Source organism: Phocoena phocoena, chromosome 3, assembly GCF_963924675.1.
Source record: "Phocoena phocoena chromosome 3, mPhoPho1.1, whole genome shotgun sequence".
In the NCBI taxonomy this organism is placed as follows: domain Eukaryota; kingdom Metazoa; phylum Chordata; class Mammalia; order Artiodactyla; family Phocoenidae; genus Phocoena; species Phocoena phocoena.
In genome coordinates this window covers 42,767,631-42,780,407 of record NC_089221.1, presented here as the reverse complement: position 1 = coordinate 42,780,407, position 12,777 = coordinate 42,767,631, and the positions used below count along the sequence as shown (strand labels likewise).

Below are 12,777 nucleotides of genomic sequence, written 5' to 3'. Positions count from 1 at the left end.
TGTTCAGTCTCATTTATGTTCAAGGTATATAATTCAGCCTTACAATTAATGTTTAAAATCCTCTTAATAGTATAAATGCACAGGTGGTGACTGTGATTATTATAAAATTGACAAATTATGCACATAAGAGAATGTAGACATGTAGCTTTATGAAACCTGATTTAAAATATATAGTAGCAAATTATAGAAAAATGCTTACATGAAACAGATAAATGAATTTTTTATATTTTTAGGCTTTAAAGTGTTTTTTTCCTCTCTGTTTTTATGCAGATACGGTATGCCCGAGTATATTTGAGGGAAACTACCCTAATAACCCCTTTTCCAGTTTTACTTTTTGGTGGTGACATAGAAGTTCAACACCGGGAACGTCTTCTCTCTGTTGATGGCTGGATCTATTTTCAGGTACATGCTACAACTGATCTTATTGATTATATTAAAATTTCTACTTCCAGTACCATTGAGGTAGTTTTTTAAAAAGTTTTATTGGAGTTTGCATAATTTCTTCCAATAATTTGACTTAAAATAGAAGACTTACTTATTTTATCTTGCCTATATGGTTTTAAATCTGTTTAATTTGAAAATCAAATTATATTGCTATTACAGATTTCATTTATTGTCAGTAATAATTATAATTTTCCATGTATTGTATACTTCAGTAGTTGTTAACTTTACATGGATTATCCCTAATTTAATACCCTAACAGTCTTCTTAGATAATTTCTGTAGTTTCTTTCTAGAGATAAGGCACTTAAGCTCAGTGAGAACTTAAATAACTTACCTAGGTTACATGGATTGTTAATGGTAGAGCAAGGTTTAAACCTAGAACTATCTGATCCTCAAACTCATGCTCCTTCCGCTATATTGTGCCACCTATAAAGAGACACAGATTCATAGCTTAAATGCATATTTATCACATTGTTCATTCTTCTCTGGAAAAATTAGACCAACCAGCTACCAGCAATAAGTTTATTTCTCTGTAACTCATCAACATTAACCAGTTTAAGCAAATCTAATACATTCTGCTGATATACCATGATAGCTGTTTGTCTAAGACTGGAGATGTAAATTTTAAAGGCAACTTAAAAAAATATGTGCAGTTCTCACAAAAGAGGCTGAGGTGGTAGTAGAGTTCTATAACTGGATTGTGGTGATGGTTGCACAACTCTATAAATTAACTAAAAATCATTGGATTGTATACAATGAATTTTTTATGATCTATAAATTATACCTCAATAAAGCTTTTTTTAAAAAATTCCATTTTAAAAACTAGTAAGAGAAGAAAACAAACAATTGAAATAATGGTTTCTTTATTTTGGAAAGAGATATCAAATTTATGGGTACTTAATAAGGAAATTGAAGTTTATGTATCTTAGCTACAGGAAGTAATTTATTTATTTTTTTCCCGTAACGTTTTAAGGTCAAGATGTGCTAAAGCATATTGTAAGGTATACTTGCTTACTTTGATTTTATTTAAACACATTCTCACTCCCTGGGATTAACATTGTTCAATTTGTCATCTCTCAACAGGCACCTGTTAAGATAGCTGTCATTTTCAAGCAGCTAAGAATTCTCATTGATTCTGTTTTAAGAAAAAAGCTTGAGAATCCTAAGATGTCCCTTGAAAGTAAGTGTTTGATTATAATGTAGGTAGAAAACAGTATACTTTTAAACACTGGCATACACTATAGTTCATTGAGGCTTAAATTCCATGTGATTAAAAATTGCTTTAATAAAATTTATTTTATGCTGAATTCCATCAGACACAGACAGTTCTTCATTATTCACAATCTAGTTATCCTCTTAAGATTCTTCTGGTTTACTCCTTCCTCTTCTAAGCTTCACTTCTAAACTTCTGGCCATTTCACAGAAAAAGGATGATAAAACTGAGCATTTGTAATTTTGCTACTAGTTTACAAACTAGTAAACTAGTGATACAGTTATTTTAAAAAATAAGAAAGAGGGACTTTCTCTGAGGCTCCCAGCATGTTTTCTCTACCATTCTCCCAAATGCAGAGCTGTTAGTCTGTATAAAGTATGTACATTATCCTTCAACAGAAATCTGCAGTGGACACCTGAGTTGCCACTTAGTCTGGTATAGTGTTTCCCAAACATGCCAAATAATCAGAATTATCCTGGCAGTTGTTAAAAATACAAAGTCCAAAGACCTACTCCAGGCATACTGAATCTCCTCTGTGGGAGAGGCTGATGGCCATGTTATTATTTTGTAATCTCTTTTAATCTGTAATACTTCCCCTCTACTACCCTCCCCATTTTAAAATTTTTAGTAAACTAGGTTATTTTTCTGGTAGAATTTCTGACATTTAGGATTTGGGTGGTTGCATCTTCATGCTTTGATTTAATGTGTTTCTCTGTTTCTTATATTTCCTATAAACTGGTAGTTATATCTAGAGATATAACTGATATAACTATATATCTAGAGATATAACAGATATAATCTGATATTAGAATCAGATTTTCAGGAAAAGAATATTTTTTAGTTGGTGCTATATTCCTCTCATTGCATCACATCAGTTTGGTATTCCTGCTTTTAATGATGTTAAGAAATGATTTACTGTTCAATGTGATTATATTTAACAAGTATCCCAGTTAATTCTCATAGTTAGGCAAGGTGGGGAGCTACTGGTCTAGTGCTACTGCCCTGAAGCCTCACACTCTGTGTTTATTTGCATAACTGAAGGTGAATGAATAAGTGCTAAACTGTATTAGTTTTCCTATACTGCTGGAAACTTAGATCGGGTCTTGACATATTAAGAGATATGAGCTCTTTTCTTGAGGAAATTTGTGCACTACAACTCAGCCTTAGAAAAAATTGCATTATATAAAGGACAGGTTGAACCTCAACTTTTAAATTAAGAAAAATGAATTTTAAAATGATTTCAGTGTTTCTCTTTGCCATAAAAGAGAAAGCAGAATTTGCTCTCTGATGAAGCATATATTTTTGACTTAGTGGGGAGGATAAGGTACATTAGTGTCCTCTTTCTGGACTTTATAATAATAAAAGTTGGGATATAACACCAAGCTGTTGAAAAAGAAATAACTGAAGTTGCTCTTGTACTTTCTTTTACTCTACTCTTCCTCAAACTAAAAATCATGGTTCTTTCTAGACCTGCCGTGTTCCCTTTGCAGCAGGTGACCTTTCCTTTCCTTTTTTTTTTTTTTTTTTAAATGCCACTGTAGCCTCTAGGAACCAGAGTGTCAAGCCATGGGCCCCGTTATCAAAATTCCATTGCAATCATTGAAACATAGACCATTCTTTTACTGAAGTATCTAATAAGATACAGAATTTCAGTCTTGGAGCCCTGATAATTACAACTATCCAGAGAGTAGTTAGGAAGTCACAATATCAGACCAACTGTTTAAAAGTGGAAGCAGCTGTTAAAACCTCTAGCAAATAATGTAGCCTCTATTGGTCTATTCATCAGATTAATTGGTGTTTGATTCCTTTGTTGTGTGGAGAGTTCTGTCACTTTTCCATTGACACCTCTCCAAGAACACTTCCCAGTTAAATTTCTTTGTTTCCTTTGGACTAAACATGGAGAAACAGATAAAGAGTTCCTTATTCCTTGCCCAAACTGTTGGAATCCTGACATGTTCTGAAGTTTATAGAAGAGTCAAAAAGCCTTTAGTATATTTGAGCCGGGTGAAAAAGTTAGGAAACTTCTGTCTTAAAAGAAGTTTTAAGGAAATAATTCCTTATAAAGGACCAACAGTTATATCACATCATCTCTTCAGGCCTTTGCCTACTTTTTATCAAAGTAGGTATAATACAACTATAATGATAATTAAAATAATATTTGTAGGGCAACAAATTATATTATAGAGGCATCTCTAGTTTTAGAGTGAATATTGCTGATGTTAATTCTGTATTCTAATTTAAAAGAATCTTTTAATGAAGTATATCTGTGGTTTACATGTGTACATATTGGAAAATTAGCCAGTGATGAATTTATTCATGGGAGTTTTTTCTCCTTCCATCCAGATGACAAGATTCTACAGATCATTACCGAATTGATAAAAACAGAATAATAATTGAAACTGAAATTCATGGTCAACTGCTTTAAAAATTAAGATGAAGACAAAGTCATGAAATTATGTGAAAATGGACCATCCCATTAAGTATTTCAGTACTTAAAATGTTGGTACTAGCCATAACGTAAAGGTGGTGGAAAAAAGCACATACTTTAAACGTGTAATTTTCTAATTTCTTTTTAATGATGATTATTCTCAATGCATTTACCACTACATTTACAATAAATTCTTTGGTATCATCCATGTTGTATACATCATTATGTGCCTTATGGGCATGGTCTGTGTCTATAGTATCTACAACTTTGTGTTGTGAATCTCTTTGTACCCACCTCATCCTCTCTTTCAGTCCTTAATGTCTAGAGAGTTTAGACTTTCTTGACCCAGTGGATAAAATGAGCTCCAAAACCAGTTGTAATTGAATTTTCACAAAAAGGAACAACTTCACTTTTTTAATATTTGATAAAGTCAAAACCTAATAAGGTATACACTATTAATAGATGCCACCTATATCAGTAACATTCACTAAGTACAAAGACATAGTACTGGAGGATAGGCAGCTATAGCTAATGCTACTGTCAACTCAGGGATGAGTAGCTTGCACCATTTTCCTCAGTCATAAGCTTTGATATCACTGCTCTTGAACCCTTTTTGTACCCATAATTGGATTGATAAGGTTGGTAACTTTGAGATAGTAAAACATGCTTAGAAATTTTTTAGTGGTTTCATTTGTTTCACTTACTGAGGGTCTTTGAAACTCCATCTTGATTATGTAGAGGACTTTTCCATCAAGATTGTTAAGGAACTTCAAATATATTTTTGTGTAAACCAAAGGCAGAAATTGTATCTGAAGGACAAAAGATTAGAATTGAGTAGGTACATAGTCTAATTGCTTGACTGTCATAGTAGGCATTTGGTGAATATAGTTGACCCTTGAACAACACCGGGGTACCAATCCTCCACGCAGCTGAAAATCTGCCTGTAACTTTTGACTCCCCCAAAACTTAACTACTAACAGCCTACTGTTGGCCAAAAGTCTTACTGATAACATAAACAGCCAATTAACATACATTTTACATGTATTTGTATATCTAACATATATTTTATACATTCATGACATACCTAACTTTTTCTTAATTTTTTTTTGATATTTCTAGGCTACATGGTTCATCTGCAAATTTTTTTAATTGTTGCAAATCTTCAAAAAAACTTTCCAATACATTTATTGAAAGAAATCTCTATAAGTGAACCCACAGTACAGTTCAAAACTGTGTTGTCCAAGGGTCAACTGTATTTGTTGATGAATGAATAAAAGAAGCTGTAACTTTCACTTTATGTGCAGATAAAAGTGAAAATATACTTGGTAGCAATTGCTAATTTTAGGTTTCTACTTGACAGCAAGGAGTCAAATGTGACTGTGGTTAGGAATCTCTGGCTAGTGCCATTAACAGAAGTGGAAGTGTTAGGTGAAAGAGCTAGACTGGGTGCTGGAGGCAGTTCCACCTGTGACTGATGGGGACAGAGAAATTGTGGCGTCCTGCTGGTGGAACTAATGTTGATAGATTACTCTGTGCAAGCTACTGCCCAGATGTTTTTTGTTTGCTGACTCATTTAATCTTCACAGAAATCCTTTGGTAAGTAATACATTATCCCCGTTTTACAGATGAGGAAACTGAGGCATGAGGAAGTGAAATAACTGGTCCAAGATCACACTGATAGTAAGTGGCAGAAGCATTATGGCTCTGGAACCATTTACATTTCTGAAATGTAACCATTCCTTTGAAAATGTGAAACTGGCTCACATCAGGATTAGGATCATAGGGTTAGAGTCTTTCACACAGAGGTGATAGTTAACAATGTGGGAATGAAGATGATCACCAAAGGAGAGAGCAGATAGAAGATAAGTAAGGTTAAAATCTTGCAGAACTTCATACTTCCAAGTCCATTCACTCCTTTCCATCTCCTCAGCCATCACACAGACATCACCATCACCTTTCACCTATATCACTAATAATCTCAAACTAGGCTCTCCCCTTCTTACCCCTCTCTAATCCATTCGCTCTACAACTGTAAGAATGATCTTTTGAAAAGATATCTGTTGCTTGGCTGAATAAACCCTTTGCTGGCCTCCCATTGCCCCTAAAGTATGAAGTTCTGAACATGCCTACAAAGCTCTAAGTGATCTGGACCTTGATACCCTCCAAACTCCTCTCCACTCTCCCTCTTCTCGCAGTGCTCCAGCCACACCGGACTCCTTTTGAATCCTAGAAGATGCCAAGTGCCTTTTTAATCATTTACATGTGCTGTTCTCTGCTGTTCTGGTTCTTTACCAAACAGACTTTACCTGCCCCTTTGCTATCTCCACAGAACATCCTATGGACTTCCTCACTGACCACCCTTCTGAAGTATATCTCCCCTTTTAATCACTCTTACAACACAGTACTTTTCTCAGAATGTACCATCTGCTTCTTGTCTTCTCCCACTAGACCATATGCTGCACCATGACTGTTTTCACTCGCTGTTGTGTACCAGGCCCACTGCCTGGTACTTCCAGGCATTCAACAACTGTCTGTGAAGATGAATGAGGTGTGAGGAGAGGCAGGGCAGGGTGTTCTTACCGAAGTAGAGGAAGGAAAGTTTCTGGAAGCAAGAGTATTGGCAACAGATGTTACAAACTAAGAAAAGACTTCCAGATCTCATAAATAGATCAAGCTTTTGAGAGCGGCTTGAATTAAGGGTGGCGAGGAAGGTCACTGTAAGAGGTCCCACAGCCACCTACACATTTGGTGGTTTGCTAGAAGGACTTGCAGGACTCAGAGGCTATCATTTATTGTAGAGAAAGATATACAACAGGATCATCAAGGGAAAGAGACACATCACATGGAGTCTGGAGGAATCTATGCATAAGCCTCCTACGTGTTGTGCGATGTCTCTGCCCAGAGAAGCCTGCTGGAGACTCGGGAGTCCAAGGATTTTATTGAGGGCTGGTTACAGGCACAAAGACCAAAATCATAACTATCAAAACTCCAGACACCCAGAAGGAAAGCAGGCATTCAGTGCCCCAAGCAGGCAAAAGTGTTATCTGAAAAGCAAGGAACTTTTCAAAAGCCAAATTCTCAGGCTCCAGCCAAGAGCCAACCCTGCAAGTAGGCCCTTCTAAAGACAGCAACCTCAGGCCTGCTATGTTAAAAACTCTTCCCTGCACAGTCACAAAGCATAATTTATTTAGGGAATGAATACAAACCAAAAGGTGGTGTACCAAGTAAAGAATACTCTTTACAGATATGATGAAGAAACAGAACACATAAGAGGCTGAAGAATGAGATATTTTAGGATAGGAAAGGCCCTCACTGATTTGCAGACAAAACAGAAATAACTAGCAGAGACTAAAGATAATATTAGGATTGGGGGGAGCCCAAGAAAGGACTAAAGAAGAATACAGGGAACAACTTGGAAAGGCTTTTTGGCTTTCCCCACCCAGCAATACTTAGTGACTTGAGGAGATAAGCCTCTAAAGTTAATAAAGGGCTTTTTTTGCATTCAAGTGACCTTGGGTTCTTAGAATGAAAGAGACTGTCTCATTGAAATGGTTGACCAAAATGCTTACATACAGGCAAATGGGTCCAGAAAAAAGGCCATGGACCAAGAAAACAGGGAGAGGCTGAAAGATTAGAGGTCAGGATCTAATCCCAAATTCATTGTAAGTGAAAAGTAAGGAAACTGATTAAGGAAGAGAATTTCATAATTGAAAATCTGAGATGCAATTGTTCCAACAATAAATAAACCCAAAGGGCTTCCCTGCTGGTGGAGAGGAAAATGGAGATAAGAAACACTGAAGGTAGGTCCAGAAGCAGGATAGCCAGCACGTTGGTTCTTAAGTGTGGATTCAGAAGACCGCGCCGGTTTCTATGCTTATTGGGGAAAGTGGGAAGGTGCCCTGGAGCTTAATACACAGTGGCAAAAATAAAAATAAAAAATAAGGAGAGAGTCATATGAGAAAATGCATGCTCTTCAGGTTAGGGGTTGTTGAATACTGGTGGTGGTACAGGAATATGCCCACCTCTTCTCACTGAATCAATCTTACCCACAAGACATTTTAAAATATAAGGAATAGTCTATATTGGGGAGGATTAGCCAGAAGGAAAGGAAATATTATGAATGGAAAGTAGATTTCCATTAAAATTTTTTAAATGGAGTATTATGGGATAAGCACTTAACTAAAAGCTTTATTATATTCTTGTTTAGTCCACAACAATCCTGAGGGGAGATGGATAATATATTCCCAATTTACAAATGAGGAAATTGACGCTAAGAAACTAAATTTTCTGAGGTCGCTCAGCTAATGAAGAAAAATGAAAAGACCATTCCAAAATAATCTGAGCAGTATACTGGTGTAAGGATAGACATATTAGATCTATGGAATAGAATTGAGAGTTCAAAAATGTGTTAACAAATACAAACTACTGTACATAAAATAGATAAGCATCAATGATTTACTGCATAGCACAGGGAACTATATCAATATCTTATAATAACCTATAATGGAAGATAATCTGAAAAATATATACAACTGAATCACTTTGTTGTACACCTGAAACTAACACAATATTGTAAATCAACTCTACTTCAAATAAAAAAAGAAAGAAGTAAACCCATCTGTCTGTGGACAGCTGATTTTCAACAAGTGTGCCAAGACTGTTCAATGGGGAAAGAACAGTCTTCTCAACAAATGGTGCTGGGACAACTGGATATCCATATACAAAAGAATGAATCTGGACCCTTACCTCACACCACATGCAAAAAGTTAACTAAAAGTAGATCATAGAGCTAAGTGTAAAAACTAAAAACATCTGTCATTTAAAGCACACTATCAAGAAAGTATTTAAATGACAACCCACAGAATGGGAAGAAATATTTGCAATCACATCTCTGATTAGGGACTTGTATTTAGAATATAGGAAGAACTCTTACAAGTCAGTAATGAAAAGACAATCCAATTAAAGAATGAGTCTTTTGGTGGTATAAGAAGAAGGCCTGGACAACCAGAACCGCTTTTCTGGATTGGTTCCATCGATGCTTTGTCCCTGAAGACAGGAAGTACCTTGCCAGTAAGGAACTGCCTTTTAAAGTTCTTTCGATATTGGACAATGCCCCCAGCCACCCAGAACTCCATGAGTTCAACATTGAAGGCGTCAAAGTGATCTACTTGTCCCCAAACATAATGTCTCTAATTCAGCCTCTATATCAGGGGATCATAAGGACCTTTAAGGCTAATTATACATGGTACTCTATGAAAAGGATTGTCACACTATGGAAGAGAACCCTGATAGAACATCAGGAAAGTGGAAGGATTATACCATTCAAGATGCCATCGTTGTTACAGAAAAAACTGTGAAAGCCATCAAGCCTGAAACAATATATTTTTGCTGGAGAAAACTGTGTCCAGATGTTGAGCATGACTCCACAGGATTTACTACATAGCCAGTCAAGGAAACCATGAAAGAGAGAGACTGTGGATATGACAGAAAAAGTGGAAGCTGAAGGGTTCAAGATATGGATCTTGGAGAGATTCAAGAGCTAACAGACACCACACCAGAAGAATTCACAGAAGACAACTTGATGGAGGTGAGCGCTTCTGAACCAGTGCCAGACAATTAGGAAGAAGATGTAAAAGAAGCAGTGTCAGAAAACAAATTGACATTAGACAATCTGGCAGAGGGTTCCAATTATTCAAAATTGCTTTTAACTCCTTTTATAACATGGGCCTTTCTGTGATACAGGCACTGAAACTAAAGCAAATGGTAGAAGAAAGATTGGTACCATATATTATAGAAACATTTTCAGAGAAATGAAAAAGCAAAAAAGTCAGAAAATTATTATGTATTCTGTAAAGTTCACCAAGTGTGCCTGCCTCTCCCTCCTCCCCTTCCACCTCTTGTTACCCCTAAGACAGCAAGACCAACCCTTCCTCTCCCTCCTCCCCCTCAGCCTACTCAATGTGAAAATGACAAGGACCAAGACCTTTATGATGATCCACTTCTACTTAATGAATAGTAACTAATCATCATGTCATACAGCTAATAAGCTTATCTGTTGTGTATGTGTGTGTCTTCATGTGGAAATCTAATAACTGTACAGCAAGAACTGTATGAGACTTTTTTGTGACATCATCATCGTCACCTAAGTATTCATCATGTATAACATCGTGTGCAAGACTAGTATTAAAGTGGATAGCCTACCCTTATATAGGCATAAGGTGAGTGATATTTAATATAAAATTAACAATGTGTTAGTTTTCTTACTGTGTATCAGCAAATTAGATAAGGGGGGGTATTTTTTAAGTAACAATGTTTCCAATGCTATATTACGAATATGACTGTAATACTGTATGCCATAAACATTTAAAAACGATTCATTCATTAGTGTATAGGCTAGGCTATAGCAAAGCAATTGTATCAATTACACTAGGCTGGGCTTCCCTGGTAGCACAGTGGTTGAGAGTCTGCCTGCCGAGGCAGGAGACACGGGTTCGTGCCCCGGTCTGGGAAGATCCCACATGCCGTGGAGCGGCTGGGCCCGTGAGCCATGGCCGCTGAGCCTGCGCGTCTGGAGCCTGTGCTCCGCAGTGGGAGAGGCCACAGCAGTGAGAGGCCCACGTACCACAGAAAAAAAAAAAAAAAGGGACAATTACACTAGGCTACCATTGAACTATCATAATGCTGCTTCTTCATTATCAATGCATGAATCATTATACCTGTAAATAAGTATGAATTTCCTTTTCACATTATCTTTCCATTTTTGATATTTAGTGTTAGTAATATGTATAACATCTACAGTGTTTTGTATCATAATAGACAATATTGATGTAGCTATTGACAATTCATCTCATAAACAGAACAATGTAATTTTACAGTATCAATAAACACAGTACAGTACTGTAAATCTATTTTTTCTTCTTTATGATTTTCTTAATAATATTTTCTATTCTCTAACTTATTTTATTGTAAGAATACAGCATATAATACATATAACACAAAATATGTGTTAATTGATTGTTTATGTTATCAGCAAAGCTTCTAGTCAACAGTAGGCTATTAGTAAAGTTTTGGGGGAGTCAAAAGTTATATGTGGATTTTCAGTGGTGCAGGGGGTAGGTGGATGGTTTGCACCCCAAGCCCTACATTGTTCAAGGGTCAATTGTATATTGCAAAATGCTCACCACAATAAGTCTTATTAACATTCATCACCACATACAGTTACAAAAATATTGTTCTTTTTCTTTACTTTTTTCTCTTTCTTTATTCCTTTTTTGTTCTTTCTTATGATGAGAACTTTTAAGATCTACAGGACTTTGTAGGCTCCAGTCAAGATGGCAGAATAGAAGGACGTGGAGCTCACCTTCTTCCACAAATACATCTACATCTGAAACAATTCTTACAGAATACCTACTGAAGGCTGGAAGAATATTTCAAACACCCAAAATCGCAAGAAAGATCTCCATATAACCAGGTGGATCTTGGACGGAGGACAAAATGGCAGAGTAGAAGGAACTGAGCTCACCTCCCCTCATGAAAGCACCAAAATCACAACTAACTGCTAAACAACCATCAACAAAAAAAGACTGGAACCTACCAAAAAAAGATATTCTACTTCCAAAGACAAAGAAGAAGGAGGGGCACATTCGCAACACAAGCAAATCCCATACCTGCTGGGTGGGTGACCCACAAACTGGAAAATGATTATATTGCATAGGTTCCCCCACAGGAGTGAGAGTTTGGAGCCCCATGTCAGGCTCCCCAGTCTGGGGGTCTGGCATAGGGAAGAGGAGCCCCCAGAGCATTTGGCTTTGAAGGCCAGAGGGGCTTGATCATGGGAACTCCACAGGACTGGGGGAAACAGAAACTCCACTCTTAGATGGTACACACAAGGTCTTATGAACACCAGGACGAGGGGAAAAAGCAGTGACTGCATAGAAGCCTGTACCAGACCTACCTACTGGTCTTAGAGGGTCTCCTGGGTAGGGGGCGACTATGGATCACTGTGGGGACAAGGACACTGGTGGTGGTGGTACTGAGGAGTACTCATTGGCATGAGCTCTTCTGGAGGCAGCCATTTTGATGCCAAGACCTGATACACCCAACAGCCCGTAGGCCCCAGTCTGGGACGCCTCAGACCAAACAACCAACAGGGTGGGAAAACAGCCCCACCCATCAGCAGACAGCCTGCTTAAAGTCTTCCTGAGCCCAGAGCCACCTCTAAACACACCTGTTGAGCACTTCCCCGGTGGTCCAGTGGTTAATACTCCATGGTCCCAATGTAGGGGGCACAGGTTCGATCCCTGGTTGGAGGAGTTCCACATGCTGCAAGGTGTAGCCAAAAAAATAAAACAAAAAACACCCCTTGACATGGGCCTGCCCACCAGAGGGACAAGACCCAGCTTCACCCACCAGTGAGCAGCACCAGTTCCTCCCACCAGGAGTCCTGCACAAGCCTCGTAGACCAGCCTCACCCACCAGGGGGCAGACACCAGAAGCAAGAGGAACTACAATCCTGCAGCCTGTGGGACAACAAACACAGAAAGTTAGACAAAATGAGATGGCAGAGGAATATGTTCCAGACAAAGGAGTAAGATAAAACCACAAAAGAACAACTATGTGAAGTGGAGATAGGCAATCTACCTGAAAAAGAATTCAGAGTAATGGTAGTAAAGATGATTCAAGATCTCGGAAAA

The 12,777-nt window shown here is 37.5% G+C and overlaps 1 protein-coding gene across 2 annotated transcripts in view; it reads left to right on the top strand.

The window, feature by feature from the left end:
* The window catches only part of DHX29 (DExH-box helicase 29), a 48,628-nt gene extending 44,336 nt beyond the window's left edge, over positions 1–4,292 (top strand). Inside the window, exons 25-27 of one of the 2 annotated variants that reach the window (XM_065873408.1) lie at positions 271–402; positions 1,527–1,623; positions 4,000–4,292. In XM_065873408.1, coding sequence (XP_065729480.1) covers positions 271–402; positions 1,527–1,623; positions 4,000–4,046 — 276 coding nt within the window. In that variant the 3' untranslated portion in view covers positions 4,047–4,292. The remainder of the gene's footprint in view (positions 1–270; positions 403–1,526; positions 1,624–3,999) is intronic. The other variant, XM_065873409.1, reaches the window with a different exon arrangement.
* Positions 4,293–12,777: the final 8,485 nt, after the last annotated feature.